Here is a 17,032-nt window from a genome sequence, read left to right on the forward strand (position 1 = left end):
CAGTCTAACTAAGCATATTGTTATTCTCGGAATAATGTGTTAAGCTGGTCACTGTGTCCGCTTTTAGACCTACTTACCAGGGAAATTAATCTCTTGTTATCATACAGGACTTTTGACACGCTGTTGCACAGTAAGCCTTCTTACGTTGCCGTCCGCAATTGTAGAAAGATTAAGGTCTAATTTGCAGCTGCCTAACCTAGTTTATTTCTTAGGATACTAAAGCAGTAATTTTTAAGGTAACAGTTGTGGCCGACTGAGTTATTTTGAAGTTTCATTAATGCGAAGTACTTAAATGCAGAGAAATTGACATAGTTCTAGCATTTCTGCTGACAACGCTACATGTTTAAAGTACTAATTGAACTCCCATTCTGCTACTCAATACATTCGAGCGTACTGATATTTTCCCAGTGCACAAATAATTTTTGGCGGGCTTTTTGTTTCAAGCTCCACTCCGATCCATAAAGCAGATCTTACGCATCTAATTCACTTACAAACATATCGTTTCGACCGGCCTAGCCGTTACGAATGGTACGCTGACGAAAAAAGATTCATTTATTCCGCTTCCGAACTTTACTGTTAGTGAAAACACCATTATATTGGCCGGCTTTAGTGATAATAGCTTTAATAAGAAAGCGAAATATTTAATTTACTCCATCTTGAATTTGATTTGAGTTAAGAGATCAAATGTTTCCAGTGCCCCTTCTTTACCCCATAGTTTCCTTCTTGCCGCAGGGTCCACGGGCCGTTTTAAGCTACATTCAACCTTCATTGTGAATAGTGAAAATCTTTTCCGCTGTGCTTCGTTGATGGGGATGCTATGGTCGGGTTTTATGTATCCACACTTTGCGACACGCTTCACTGTCAAGCACTTCCTACTGGAACATTTTTCAGAATTTCAAAGAGCAGCAGGAACTATAGCTTTGTAGGTATCTTTCAGAGAGAATCGCGAACATTAGGTCAGTACATTGGTATATCTTACTTGCTAATACTTAGGGGTTACACACTGCTGAATAAACTATTAATTTGCTATAAAACCTATTACTATTTGATTCGAGTTGTCAGATTTCGATTCAGTTTTAAACTTTAGAAATGCTTCTATCTGGTGGTACAAAACAATACATCTTATTAGTTTTTCATGAAGATTAAAAAGTATGGTGCGTTATTATGGTGCGTTATTACTTGTAAAAGTAAATGTAAATGTAAGTAAAGAAGATGGCGTCATCGACATAAGCAGCGCATTCTACTCGATTCCTTCAGTCAAGTATAGCTTTAAGGCCCTTTTAAAGAAGAACGTTTATATGAGTTATACCTCTTAGCTGTATGGTCTTCACTTATGTGGAACAAAACCTGGATGGTTTTTGCGGTTCTGTGACATCGAAAAAATGTACAAGGGAACAACTGTTGAAACCGCTTTTCTTATTGCGCAACAGGCCCAAAACGAAGTAAAAGTACAACTGAAAACTCGGATAAAATCATAGCCCTGCAATGCTTCCCAACTAGCTATAACACCTGACCATAAGCAAACAAAATATTATAAAGTGGAAGCAATAGAAAATGATCAATGTTATTTACTCACGTGTAAGTCTAACGGTATAGTTTTAGGTAATTTCCCTCTTTGAACGTTATGTCCACTTTGAAAGCTCTTCTAGTTTATACCTACTATATCCATGCCGCTTATTGTGCACATAGCCATGCATCTACTTTAAAACTATTTTAAGGTACTAGCACAATGTCAGAATATCATTATTCTTTAAAAGACAAAAACCAAATAGTTATTCTGCTTTACGTAATACGTGTTTCAGTTTTTTTTTTTTTGATTAAAAAACAATTTTTCAAGAGGTCTATATCTGAAATCGGTATAACAGTGGCTTTTTCTGCTGGATCCTGAAGTTCCATACCCACAAACTCTAAATCTGAGACTTCACCAAACGATCCTGACCTCGCTTTACAAAATGACTATCTGAAGTTGGACAATTCAAAGAAGGAATACAATAATTGTCTCCTTTTTTGGCATAAATCTACGCCCGAGCAGGCAAAAACAGATAAAAACGGAAAGTAAAAAAAAACTATCTTGACTACAAGAGGCTCGCCTGTTTTTAAAATGAGCAGTACTTGGAAAATGGGAGCTTTTCTTGTCGACCCATTATTCTATATTGAGTTCTGTTAGTGTTTCTCTCGCCTTGAACAGCCTTGAACCATAGCGGTTTAGAGAAGTAATGACTTGACCCTATACCCAATAATTCCTAATAATAAAAAGTAATAGGGAGGTATCTTTTGAGTGAACCGACACCAATCTAACGGTTCATAAACAGGCATTAAACACTATAGAATGTCTCTGAATTAAAAAAGATATATATATATATATATATATATATATATAAATGTAAATGTAATAAAGTTTATTAAACTACGTTGAAGAATACAAAAGGCTGTGATGGCAAAAGTCTGTGTCAACCTTTGACCGATAGTAGGCCATCAAACATGTTACCCTAAACTTCGGCCAGGGAAGTAAAATATGTACTTATAAGTGTATTGTATATATGTCTTAAATTTGCATTTTCTTATCTGTCTACTTAATATGTGAAATTTTATAGTGAATGATTTTGGACGAGCCATACGATATGAGCGGTCTGATACATAGCGCAAATATGTATATATACAAGAGAGAGAGAAAGAGAGAGAGAGAAAGAGAGAGACAGAGAGAGAGAGAGAGAAAGAGAGAGACAGAGAGAAAGAGAGAGACAGAGAGAGAGAGAGAGAGAGTGAAATTACTCTTCGTCTCTATCTTGTATATAAAAAAAATTACATTGTAAAAAAAATTAAATAGTAAAAAGTATTTTTATATTATTGGCTAAAGCAACGACTTGAGCCACCAGGAGTGCTGTCGAGCCAAGTATTGAATCTGTATTATCTTAAAAGCAGTAGCTTGAAAGCTGTGGTAATGACAGGCATAAAGCCTGAATCGAAACACGCAGTCATGTAGCTCTCAAAAAAGCTTTTTAAAAAAATTTTTTTCCCAAAATCGGGATATATGCTCATGATCTCCATGTATCTACTTAAAGCAATAATATCTATAATGGCATGTAATCTGGATGTCCATGAGATAATTAGTAAATTCCAAGATCTTTAGCATATAGCTAGGTATATAAATCTAATGACATAATTAATTTAGCGTAACTTAAAATGATCTTAGAACCCAATACACATATATCTCATTTTATCAATTTTTAACGAATTCGATATTTTGTCTTGCCTAATTTTTAATTGAATTTCTGCTAGAATGCCAAATGTTCTACTTTTTATGTTCACTTTATTTTCGGAAAGGAAAAATGACAGGACAGCAGAGCGGGTAAACAAAAGGGTTAATATTTAATAATTAATAAGAAACTCCTAGTGCGGGGCCTTGCCATGAAGTTGTTTAAGACAGTGGAATCCTTTCCTAGGTGTTTCCCTATGTTTTCGTCAGCTTCATTTTCCAAGCGAAATTATTTAGAAGTGATTTATCCCTTATTAGATCAAATAATGCCAATTGCTAGCTTTCTTAATTAGTTGAATATAGATTCAGCATGGGATCCTACAAAACCTTGGCTTAAAGCCATTAGTAGAATTTTACGTTTTTGTGTGAATTAATCTAAAAATCAAACGCTTATGCATTAAGAACAGTTTTGCCTGAAAACATAAAACCAAATAACAGCGGATCAAGGTTGCTGCGTCTTATACAATAATGTTAACTTATGCACAAGCTATTTTCGGGTGGTAATAAAAATAAAAGCTTCCTGAAACCATTAGATAGGTGCGTATTGTATATATAGCCTTTGACAGTAAATAAAGAGTTTTTTTTTAAGTAAAGGGGAATGCTTTTTACGTGTGTATGGACAGGAAAGAGACTGCACGTAGAACATTGTCATCTGCCGTTATCTTACAAGGCAGAGTTTATCGTCGCTTCGCTTAGCCTAAAGTCCGCGCCCGTATAGCTAATTCTGAGTTCGACTTAGCAGTTAAATTATTTGTAAGCTTCTATGCCAGGTAGTTCAATCCCTCTCCCTGGCTTTTCTACAAACAGTGCTATGCAAATAGAGAAAGCTACTATTGACTGCCGTATGGAGCCCCAGGACGCGTTTTAGACTAGGTCACACAGTTGATTGGCCTTGAGGTTCTGCCAGATTAGCGGTATTTCATACGGCGTACAAGAGAATGCTTTCAGGCCGAAATAGACCAGAGTTATTTTTAGTGAGAGCATCTGCAGGTCCTTGATCATTGTAGCTGACATCAAAGCCTTCTATATCCTTAAGGTAACATGTTTTTCGAATTATCATTATTCATTTAGAATTATTATTACTCAGCGTCAATGCTGAGTCGATAAAGGAACTTACATACTGAACCATAATATCGCTAAGCCTTCGTGAATCTCTCTCAATAGGTGGACTCCAAGCTCCGTCTATCACATGCTACCGATATCTAGGCGCAGCTTATGGACTTATTACAGCAGCTCTGTGAAAGAAAATTTTCAATGCTAGGTCTAGTCAGCACACAATCGCACTGAACAATTTACGAGGCTCGCTAAAAGCCTATTTCAGTCATAGATTTGTGTAAACGTTGTTATACACGTTATATATATAATAAGCGTTTAGCGTTTCCTTTTTTCTCATATGAATAAATTAAAAAATTACTGTGTGGTCTGGGCTTGAAATCCTGAGTACACATTTTCTTTTGTGATTTCTGCTTCCTACGAGGGTGAACAATTTGCATCATGCCTGCTTTGGATGCTCATTACTAAAAATTGCAGTACGAAGCAATTCAATATCTATGAATTAGACATATTTATATTCCAATTATAGTAAAAATCCAACTATTCGATATATCTCATAAATTAATATCACAAGAGGGTTGAACTTCAAATAAGAGCAGCACTAGACTGCTATAGAACTCACGTAGAGATTGATAGGCTATTAGACTCTACAATGTTCCATTCAGTTTATTTGACTGTTTAAGTTATTGAGCATAGTTAAGCATCACAGTACTTCAACATTGAAGGTGAGCGTCATATGTCTCGTTTATTTAAAAAACATAAAAGTATCTCGCCTAGGTAAACAAACATTAGCGCAAAATTTGCTTTCATAAAGTGTCCCCGTCAACCAACATTAACGATTAAATGCTATCAATCTGAACCTTGTAATTATGTGAGCGCCACTTTTCGGCTTTGCCCCTCGCCTCGTTTACTGCTAAATACATATAATATTACTTACGCAGAGCTAAAACGCTCGTCAGTTCCCATGCGTGGCGTATTTGTGTACTGTACTCTAGACGTGTGGTGGTATGTGTTCGAATCCGGGTGTGATCGTAATTCGTTTTGTGCTGCGAGGTAATCGTATGAAGTATGGCTAAGTTATTAAACATAAAACACGAAACAATGTAAAAGGTTAGTCATACTAGTACTAGAAGTTACTTTAGGAAAAGCAACTTTTTAGACAAATGGAACCGTCCTGCACGAAGTAGAGCTAGATCTTTCTTGCTTGCTTGTTGGTTCTTTTCATCCCGATTATCTTAGAGCTAGCGAAGCTTCATATCCACGCCACAATGATTACCGACCTAACTATTTAGAATAACAATGATAATTACTTTTCTTGGAGGAACACAGCCGGACCCCGGCCTCAGGTACTTTTATTTAGTGTATTTAGATAAAAGGGACAAAAGATTCGCTATAGCGTATGTGGAGACTATGCGGATTGTGGGAGTCGCTTTGCGTTTTTCACACACGCGTATCTTAGTCTATTATCTAATAGTTAAAGTAACTTCGTGGGTGTCTGTCTACACATGTCGCTCAGTATGACAACCTGCAAACTTATGCAGTCATATTATTATTTTTAAACAGTAACGTCATTTTATCGTTTTCACAATATTACACACAGAAGTTAAATAGTGCTTATGAGTCGTTGGCGGAACTTCTTTATATGTTTACACTATTCGTAAGATGACTGCTTGCTGATATCGTTAAGGACGCACACAAACTTTTGTTTCTAAATACAATGAGGTGTATACGTTTTTTGTTTTCTAACCTTCTATGTATATTTTATGCAAATCTGCTTAGCCTTCTTTTTTATAAATGCCTTATGACTGTATACGTTCCATACTATCTGCGAAATCTTTTAGTACATCCGGAAGGCAATGTTACCTTTCAGTAGTTCTTCTCGAAAACAAACGTTTCATCTTAGAGACCAAACACTCCCAACTCAGCTACTAGCTGGAACATGCATTTCCAGACAACGCGCCTTAATCCGAAGTTCAGCGGGCCTGAAGGGCGTAAGCCCGCTGACAAGGCTCTAGTTCCTTGGCTCTGGTTTTCTGTTTTGGTGCTTAATATATGATTAGCACTTAATGCTGATGCCACTGACCATACTGCTCGATTATCTCTCATAAGAGCTCTCATGCTGAAGCAACGAGGCCTGCCACAGCATCTCCTACTTCTGCTGTTGCTGTCTTTCTTGTTCGCCGTCGTTTTCCTTTTCCTCCTCTACTGCCTACCCTCTTTGTTCAGCCATCTGGGAGGTCGTTGGACGATGCACACTGAACAAAGGTAGCCACCGCCATTGCCGCAGCTGTAGTCGCGCCTACTAAGATCGTCTGTGGGTCTAGGACAGCAACAATGATAACAACAGCAGCAGCAAACACGGCAGAAGAGCGCAATGGGTTGGTCTACTAATGGTGTAACGGCAGTGCTGATGGCATTCGACGAATAGCCGTGGCCAAGTGCAGCGGTCGGGTTGGCCCGGCAGCTACTGCAGCCGCGCACATATGGATACATAGGCATGCACACAGCGGCTAGCTGTAGAACGGCGACAAGCATCAACGCTCTAGCTTTTTCATAAGCGTGTGTGCTCGCAATCATGCACGTCGTACTGTCTGTATCACAGTCAACGGAACTGACCACACCACCCCGTCGGATGATCTAGGTGCTATTTTCGAACCATGTGTACTCGCGGCAGCGCACCTTACTCGCACGCAACTCTTCGTCATTGCGCAGCCCGTCTGCCTCTTGGTACGACGAGGCAGGAAACAAGATACTCGCTTTAATCTACGCTTGACCACTATTCCAAGAACCCTCCCAGCAAGGTTCGCATCTGTCACGACCAAGAAGAAGCTCGACCATTGCTGACTCTCATCTTTAGCTTACGCTGCATCCAATGATAGCTAAGCGCGGTTGTTGTCGATCATAGCGTTCTCTCTGTTTTGCTTTGTGTCAGTCGGCACCTCATGGGTCATTTATTTGACGGCTCACATTGAATATGTATGGACATCGTAGGGGCAAGCAGAGCAGCCGCAAGTGAGCAGAGACCGCAAAATATGATCCAAATAGATCTACAAGACGTTCGCATTTGCCGACTTCCCCCTCCTATAACTAGAATGATGCTGGTCAGGTATTTGTCAATATGCCCCAATTTTCCGCAAAGCATCTTAGCTGGTGCTTCTAACTAGAAGCAATTATTATGGATAATTAAAGCTCGTATTGTTAGGCCGTCATCCTTAGGCTCCCCACAAGTGTGTCTACATAAAATGTACTAATAAATGACTGCTACAGTGCACTCAATAAAACCAAACCGTGCTATATGTTTTGATAACGAGGTAGGAAGAGTTACATTCTTTTTAGGATTGAAGGTTGCCAATGTTAAGATTGGCTATTTAGATACTGCGACAGTACAGTTGAACTCATACGGTTGGGTTCCTCAAGTAGTTGAACTTTTCTATAAATACCGCTCTTCTCGTTAGCTGCTTAAAAAATATATCGACGAGAACTGGTCTGCTAATAAACACATGAGAATTAAAATACTCGCTCTACAGAACTCTCTAGCAACTTTCGTGTTGATGACAGACTATAAATAGAACTTAAATAAACTATCTATATTAGCTGTCACGTTATAAATATAAGAGAGCGTTTTTAGAGATGGCGTTCACGATGTGAGCAGGTATTGTTGTCTCTACCGAAAAGTGATCGGCTCACAAAGGTTTAAAATAAAAACATACGTTTATTATTTTTTTTTAGGAGATACATTCTAGTGCATTTTTATTGCGGTTGCTTTACGATTATATTTTGTAGTTATTAGATATTCATCTGTTTATTTGTATGGTAATTATCATCATTATTTATGTGTGTGTTTGTGTGTGTTATGGCTGTCGAAAGCTGATATGCTGCACATGGAAGACATGATCATGTTTTTTTGTTTAAGTTAGCTGTTTGTTTCGACCGTTGGCGAAATATTGCTCGCTATTGCATATAGTCAGTCCGTGCGAATCCAAGTCAATTGCCAAAGACTTTGTGTAGAAATGCCAAATAAAATCTAGAAATCTGTAAGCTAGCGACATTTTTATATATCATCATGTGGGAGCAGTTGAGCGTATGATAAGTTTTCACTACAGTCAACTGAGAATAACGGATTATATAGTGATTTAGGCTAGACGAAAATTTGCGCACGGCCAATAAACATATACCGGGTGCCCAAATGGTCAGTGCATGACCTTGCTGACAAGTACATTCGATTGATAGCTGCTTGAGTGCCATGCAATCTCAGATATAATTGCTATCTATATTGAAACCACTTTATTTTATTGCGACTATACGACTGGATCATTTGTATGAATCATTTCCTTATTACGTACATATAATAATATATTTTTATGACGTTTACCTAGACTAGAATATCCTTATTATTTTTTTTATTTAGATAGCATGAATAGTTATTTTCTTCGCGACTGTCCTTTTATTCGCTTTCTGTCTAACTACAGCATTGGTCAACATGTCGCATTGCGTAAAGAATCCATCTTAGTTTAGTGATATTTCTTAGATGCTTTTTCGAACAAATACCGCCTTTTGCATGCATTATTTCTTACGTTAGTGGCATTTTGTCAAGGTTTACCATTTTAAGGTAGCGTACGGATAAGCGGGGAAAAGACAGTAGGCCTAGCCAATCCCCGACAGTCTCGTAGTATCGCCTTTCGTATCATATCCTGTTTGATATTAGTTGTTTTAGTTTTTATTCTCTTCGTAATAAAAAAAAAGCTCCCTTTCTTAATTTTAAGTTCAAATAATAACATGTAGTAGTAAGTGAGGTACCGACTGGGCAACCACTGTTATAATACGTCGCCGCGTGTTGATTCAGGCAATTGCACTGTGGTCAGGCCGCTTCTACGGTTGTGTTTAGCAATGATAAAATGGGGCCTTCGGCAACCGTCAACTACCACATCACTGGCAGCTTTCCCTTTCATTACATTTTAATATGTACAACGATAAAGAGGAACAGATGTGGACAAGTAACATAATTCCACCTCTGTTGACAAGACTACCTCTTTGTTCCCTAATAATAATGTCAATTATCATATAATGTCAATAATGAATATTATATGTATTTATTATAATATTTTAACAAAGCTATTTACTATTTGCTTGAGACCTCGCCTAGTACTAGGCAACATGCTGCAATTTCAGGCAATACACAAACCACTTTTAAATATATGTATCCATATATTAAATGTACTATTTTTGAGGCGTATATTTGTTTTTCTGATAAACAAAAAAAAATTATTTTATGTTTCGTGCAACCAACAAAAATGTAAGGCATCTTGTTGGTACATATTTTTTCTTCTACTATCTGACGGTGCCGACTTCTTATCCGCCCGATCATTTTTCCATTGTATCTACCACTTACGAACGAAGCAAACTGTTTAAGGTTCCTGTGCCCATAAAACGTCACTTTGTTACGCGGAAATTTCGGTTGGCAATCGACATTCGCTGTTGTTCGTTCTTGACAACGTTGACAGATTACAACTGATCGCTTCGTGGATTTGCTGAGCTGACGCTTGTTTTCAAGCTCAAGTTAGCGATTCTTCTTTTGGTCCTACGCAATGTTTTCAGAGCGACGAGGACTCACGATTCGCCAAGTTCAGTTGCATCCTTCAGTTCAGCGAGCTCGAGATGGGGCAATGAGTCCATGACTTGCTCACAGGATCCTGTGTCGCTTGCGGATGTCTGCTTTTCCTGCAAACAGAGTTGTCATCTGCTTAAGGAATTAGACCCATACACTTGGCTATGGCACCTTCTGTTAGTGTTACAGAAACACCTAGGCTGACTGATAATTCATGAATCGATCGATTATAGGATTCGTTGACTGTCACATAAACAAATTTTATATTCGTTTTTAAAAGGATGTTTTTTTTTGACAAATTACGAAATGCGGAAGTCTTATTAGCATATATATTTCAGTATTAATAATTGTTCCCTTTAAATTATGCGTGCAGTTTGCTTTTAAAGTTGGATGGAATGCCGTATAACTGTCTTCAAGACTACAGCAAAAGTCATAGGACACACTCAGAATCAATTATGCTAGGCTTGTAACAATCAGAACCTGTTACAAAGTACCTTCGGAACATTTTTTTTCCACATTAGATATTTTCGATCATGGCGTATTCCGAATAGTTAGAACTATACATATAGTTATAGCTAAAGGCTTAAAGCTCAACACGGATCGGGCCTGAACAAGCAAAGAGTTTGTTGTTTGTCACGGGTGTCTTCTTGGATTCCATTTAAGGTCCTGTTTCTCTAGTGTCTTCTGACGGGTCCTTGATACAAGTCGAGCGACGTGATTGCCATGGAACAGCCTTCAGCGGCTTGCAATGCAGTACTTTAATTTGACGCGTATTGAAAAATCTCAGAAGGGATGCTATCAGGTCGAATTCAATCCTTGTTCATCTCTTCCGTGCTACAATTGTCAAACTAGCAAAGTTGGCTTTTTAGAATCTTATCGTATTCTTTACTTATTCCAAAGTCGACGCCTATTTTCTACCCTATACGCATGCTCTTGACTCCATTATGATAGTTTGCTTTCATTGAAAACCAAATGCTCAGGCTTACGAGAAGGACTCGGTTGCTAGGCCAGACGCACAAGCCATTCTCATCTTTGATAGCGTTTTAATGAGCCTGCGTAATAGGCATCCTTGTAGATCCTTACGTTTCTCACGTGTCATTGGCCAAAATTTAAGTAATAGTAATAACAGTTTTATTGTTCGAATACACACGCAGCTGTCTTTGTTTTCTACATTTAAGGAACGGATGATGTAATATTTTTTCAAGGTAAATAGTTATGCTACTTAGTAAACCTACAAAATACTATTAATAGCATAAAATTGGCCTAATTAATCCCAGGTTTTACCTGTCCAAAGAAACTTAATATATATAAATTTCTATCACTTACAAGTACGGTATCCACTGCGTGACTGTCGCTCATATTATCGTTGTTATTGTTGTTGTTGTTGTTGTTGTTGTTGTTGTTGTTGTTGTTGTTGTTGTTGTTGTTGTTGTTGGTGGTGAGCAACAACTGATGATGAGAATTTTTGGCTACGTTATTTAAGATATGGCTGCTATTGACGAGGTTGTTAGAGCTGCATTTGCCAGACACAGTTATGCTAGGATTCGAGGTTTGTATACCACCGCTGCAGATGTTTGAGCTCGTGCACGATGACTGCTGGGACTGTTGCTGTTGATGTAACAGTACGCCTCCAAGATCGGATCCCTCTTCGCTGAGTTGATCCTCATGATGGGAACCCCGACATGCTCCAGACAAAGCATCACCGTCTTCGCTCTGTAAAAATTAACCCAAAGGAGATCCATAACATGAAATAATTGACGTTCACGTTGTGATTACTCCCATCTGAAAAATGCTGCTAAAATGTATACGTAAAGCATATTTCTACTGACCGTAATACCACACGCAAGGCTAAATGCTGACTAACCACGACATTTTGGTAAACGGCGAACCGCATATATATATATATATATGCGGTTATATAAGGAGAGACATTATTTCGTCCTAAAATTATTAAACAGGGCTGTCTGAAAAGAATCATCAAGCAAACTGTTACTAAACTAGTTCCACTTCTATTAACGATCTTAATTAGGAAGGCCAGAAATATGATCCGCCATCGCCTTACCTGATGTATAGCGCGCATACAGGGATAAAGATATTAATTTGTCGCTATAGCATATAGATATAAATACGCAAATGGTCGACTTCAGTGGGGGCAGTGTTGTTGCCCATATTAAGCAGTAATTAGAACTCCAAACGTTCTAAGCCATTTCTATCTATTATCACCTATAAGGTAGTATCGCACTGCTTGACTCTTTGAACCTTCGGAAAGCACAAGATAGAAATCTATACAACTTTGTTAGCCCGGGGGGTATTATGAGCCATCCAGAGTTGGTCGTGCACCCGTGATGTGACTATATGTATGAGGCTACCGAACCGGCTAATCCGTAACTGGCGCCGGCAGGCTAATACGCTACGTGGTGTGCCGATAAGGCGCTTGTCCTTCATCCTACTGACAGCAACCAGAAGTCTGGAGTTGTAGCGACGCATGGACCATCCTGTTGCATGACGTGAAACCAGGTCTTGGGTCCTTGGAAGTTTGTGCCTGACTACATCCGGCCAACATCTTCGCAGCATACGAAGAGAAACTCCGTTAAGTCTTCAACAGCAACAGCAGTGCCTGCTGCAGTATCAGTTTTCTCTTCTGCTCCTTTGCTACACTTCTCCTGGCTGTCTCGCAAAGAAACGCGGAGGGATTCTACCTTGTGGCGTTTTCTATGATTCCTCGAAGATTGCAATTTGGTGTAGCACCGTATATATAAGCATCGATTAAAAATGCTTCTAGATGATTCAGATTAATGCCTGCTGCACTGACAGCTGCCAATTGCATCTCCTCATGGAAGAAGCCTTTGTATAGCTGGATTACTTTCTGGCTACCTATCAAGAGTGTGTAAAATGTAACACTTTGTTGTACATAACAAAATCTTGGATAGCTTAACTATTGGCGTGTTTTTCTATCATGGTTCGTACTTTTGCCTATACATAGTCGATTTGTTGCCGCGCATAAATAAGCCGCCTGCTGTGACTATGGCTGTTACCATTGCTATGACAACAGCAACGGCCACGGCAGTGATAATGTTATGTTTACGTTCTTCTAAACAGTATCGGACGAAAGTGTTTTATATGGCCCGCTAGTGGTTACTTGGATTTTTGGGGCTTACGAGCCTTTTTCCAGCGTCATCTAGCGAGTGTAGCCCGACTGCCGATGCTAACAACGTCGTCCTTTCCCAGCCATGCACGTGGCAAATTTGGTCTAAGGAAAAGGAGGTTACCTTGAGCTGCTTAAATCTTGCAGGTCTTAAGGTGAGACCGGTAGAACTTGTCTAAGCCCTTTCACTACTACTGCAATGGCCGCAAAGGAGCACTAAGTCCGGCGAATGATTTCTTTCCTTCTTTTCAGACCGTTGGAGCGTGCATTGCACCTCCCCTGTACACAGTCCTGTACATAACATCCGCCCCTTGGCAACGGTGACCATTGCCATCTTCTGTCTTCTCCACCAGCTACTCATTGTTTATTGTCGCCCAGCCTTCTCCGTTTCATATCCCTTTGCCACTTCGCCCTGCAGGCTGACAGCTATTATTGCTACGTATATGATTAATAAAATTAGTGCAATAAACATAGGTCAGACACTGCACGACGCAAGAGCCTAATCACGATATTTAAAATATATAATATGCACCACTATGGCATATAAGTACTGTATAATGTATTACGATGCATTAGAGCCTGCTATTATAACGCAGTATAGCACAATGAGTAGAGCAGGTCTTACAGGAGTATACGAAGGTATTCGTCAGTGCCACGCCTTGGCTTAGTAAGTGTGAATTTTGTTAACAACTACAGTAACGCTAAGCAAGGTCAGTCTATAAATGCACAAAAATTATACTGAAGTTCGTGTGGCTTTTACACGCCTTCTACCTAAAGTATTCGGTTTTATACTAGGTCTTCACTATTGCTAGCGAAGCTGACATCTGTAATCAGCGTTATGATAATCCCTTCTGACACTGAGGGAGAGACGGCAGAGTGTCTAATGCCGCTGTACGGTTTCCAGACTGACGCTTTGATTGATTTTATGGGTGTGACTGACGCAGCTTAAAAATGCATTACGGGTCGATGAGTTCGATTGGGTGATGGTAGTAGAAGGGAACGTCCGTGAGGGTTCTTTTCAACCGTCTGGGCGAAGTTCGAACAGTAACGTATGGCAAGGTATTAGCGGAAGTTACTCTAATCTACTAATCTCCAGCCGCTATTGCCTTCGAGACAGGCTCTCATGGAAGACGTCAGGAAGGAAGACAAGACAGTTTTCCTTCGTATATTCTGCTAGGGCTTATTGTAAGTGATCCATTGGCTGGTCAATGCTTGCGTGTCTGATGCAAAGACTCTATTGCCAATAAATCTGTTTTTCATGCTCACCGATTCGAATAGAGCCGAACTCAACGTTAAATAGTATCACGCTTTTATCTACCGAAGCTGTATGGCATGACAATTTTGAAGGATACTGTTACTACATAGAAAAGCGCACTTCATTTGAAGATTCAGCAACGAATTTACGGACCGCTTTTCTTATCTACAATATCAATACGCCAATAATTATCAGCGATGCTTAAATTGATTGGAGTGCGACCGAGTGTTGAACAATGACTTTGCAATATGCACTGAGTAAAGACACAGTAAGCAATTTTGGCCGTAGATAAAAGTAAGTAGATACTGTGAATATCAGCACCACGTGTTCGTAATGACAGTTCCTTGTATCACCCGGTGTTTTATATGACGCTATACAAAAAGTGGACTGAACTTTGTGAAAATAAATTTTCCTTTTAAAACGATTAGCTTTTGCGTCCTCTTTGATGTTGACATTCGTACCCTTTCTAAGTATCGTATGAGTTAGCCAAAGAACTACTGAAAGTTGGTGCCGCAGCAAGGTATTTACCGCAAATTACTTTGAAACTAGGCAAAGTCGTCTAATAGATCATGCGGACAAAACGACGATTCTGCCAACTCCGATTTCGACTCCGATTTTGGCATCATTTCGACCGATTGCCATCGCGAGTTGCAGACGTAGCCTGCGTCTATGTACAACAGAATTTGAGTTGTTCCCCCCCCCCCCCCCAGTTTTGCCTATTCTTTTATGTATCCAATACATTTATGATTTTTCGGTTCCCACAATGGTTGAGTCAGCGGAGGGGATTTGTAACGACCAATTACTACAAACATTTTTGCAATTAACCCACACGGTAGAGTGACATGACTTTAGTCGACTGTCACTAGACAACAAGACAGACCTGCAAATGTTTTAAGTCAATATCGAAAACACACACGCTGCTGACGATACCAATTTGGGTGGCTGATTTAAAGCATATGATATATACAAGTACATGTATGTACAAGGCAGGATGTATTCCTCACGTATGTGTTGTAGACCTAAACGCCCCCTATAGTGTGCCAACGATTACTAAAAACGGCCAGGAGAAACCTTGGCATAAAATCGGAATAAGCCAAATATTGCTTCATCCTGCAGACAGTTTCCTATATCGAAAAATCATATGCAGATGTATATGGAGAATAAGATTAGATAACGCTAGATTTCTAATAAAGTGTACTTAGATATTCTTTTTTTTATCCTTAACGTAAAAGATTCTGCTTAGTTGATTGATTCGTTTTCAATGGACAGGGTCGTAAAACGCCGTTATGCCAGTTCACGTTTCGGATGACGCTAAATGAAAAACTGCTGCGTTCCTATCGTTGTCCTACAATGATTCCATATTCAACTCTTTTCACTGTCCTTTTGACGCACGGTTATCATCAGCTACCTTACAGCTCTATGTATAGCTATTCCCTTTTTTTTGAAAGTATATTCGATACATCCAAGTCAAGCAACTAATAAAATGTAAATAACATACATATAAACGGCACAAACTCCGTGGCATATCGATCACGTTACTACTCACCTCATTAGCATTGTAGAGATCGTTGTTGTTATTACTAGTAATGTTGTTATTGTTGTTGTTAAGTAACTGTTGTGAATGCTGCTGAACTATTTGCTGCTGCTGCTGCTGCTGCTGTTGAAGTTGTTGCTGAGCTGTAGCGCTCGTATGCTGGTAAAGAATGAGGCCATGTGTGGATTCCATGTGGCAGACCAACTGCCACCACGAGGCGCATCGGTAAAGGCATTGAGCACACACAGGGGCCGGACAGTCTGGGCTGTCACCTATAACATCCAGTTATGCGCGGAGTCTATTAGATTTTTTCTGTCAGGAAGTCCGATGAAGCAGTATTTATAGAATTTATTTCATAGAAATGCTGTATATAATTCGACAGTTGTTTCAATCCACGTCTTAGATATTTGGGTGATGTGGGTTTTTGTGAGGACAAGAGTATTGAAGAAGTATCAGAGAAAAGTGCGTATGAGATAAGTATTAGCTGGTGTATGCTGACCAGCTACCCGCTTCATAACAGATTATTGCACTTTCCCTCACGGGGAAACGCAGTCCTACAGAGCAGGTGGTTCGTGTCATGTTATATTTGCACAACGGATAGCATAAGGGAATTGTCTACCTCGACAACGCAGATGAGTGGACTCCATCTTGCTCTACCCAATTTCTTTGGTCGATTGCATTAGCTCTCGAATCTCAAGCTTCATTCGCCAGGCTTTCGATGCTCCTAGCCAAAGGTAACGTAAGTGGAAAGCGTATTTAAAAACTTTTCCAATTTAAACTGCATGACTGCCCCAGTAATAATTCTTTAATTCAGCTGCGAAAAAGCTCGAGCTTATTACCACTAAGCAAACACTAAGCACAAGTTGCTTTAACATGTCGGATTGTCTATACTTAACATGTCAGTGTAACTCAAACGTTTGCACTACATTGTTGTAAAAGAGACACCGTTTACAAGAACCTGCAAAGAATACCGTTTGATCAAACAATTCAACAACAAAACAATGAATTAATCGGTTTTATTTGTTTTTTTTTTCACATAAAACGACTTCTCTAAATCTCAGCGTTTGGCATTCTCAGAGCTTTCCCCGCGTCGTTTTGAGGAGTAGCTTCAACCGACTTGGTCTTGAGTTTCAGGCATTTTCAAAGGTTCCGCATGAATAAAGTACTTACTATTAAGGATTTGT

General features: G+C 39.3%; 1 protein-coding gene and 1 long non-coding RNA gene across 18 annotated transcripts in view; one reads left to right on the plus strand and one right to left on the minus strand.

Moving 5' to 3' along the window:
• Positions 1–17,032, plus strand: part of LOC147755940 (uncharacterized) — a 175,264-nt gene that overhangs the window by 101,619 nt on the left and 56,613 nt on the right. The window contains exon 5 of one of the 3 annotated variants that reach the window (XR_015325763.1): positions 13,312–14,741. The exons of the other annotated variants lie outside the window; for them this stretch is intronic. This is a non-coding gene — a long non-coding RNA (uncharacterized LOC147755940). Of the gene's footprint in view, positions 1–13,311; positions 14,742–17,032 lie in introns of those variants that run through there. 3 annotated transcript variants of the gene reach the window in all.
• The window catches only part of LOC111248787 (uncharacterized), a 76,482-nt gene continuing 67,451 nt past the window's right edge, over positions 8,002–17,032 (minus strand). For all 15 annotated transcript variants that reach the window (XM_086986093.1, XM_086986092.1, XM_086986095.1 and 12 more), the window contains 3 exons: positions 15,861–16,120; positions 11,241–11,627; positions 8,002–10,027 (listed from right to left, as the gene is read on the minus strand). In XM_086986093.1, the coding sequence (XP_086842219.1) occupies positions 9,917–10,027; positions 11,241–11,627; positions 15,861–16,120 (758 nt within the window). In that variant the 3' untranslated portion in view covers positions 8,002–9,916. The remainder of the gene's footprint in view (positions 10,028–11,240; positions 11,628–15,860; positions 16,121–17,032) is intronic.

This window comes from Varroa destructor, unplaced genomic scaffold (assembly GCF_002443255.2).
Source record: "Varroa destructor unplaced genomic scaffold, Vdes_3.0 BEIS01000004.1, whole genome shotgun sequence".
Lineage (NCBI taxonomy): Eukaryota > Metazoa > Arthropoda > Arachnida > Mesostigmata > Varroidae > Varroa > Varroa destructor.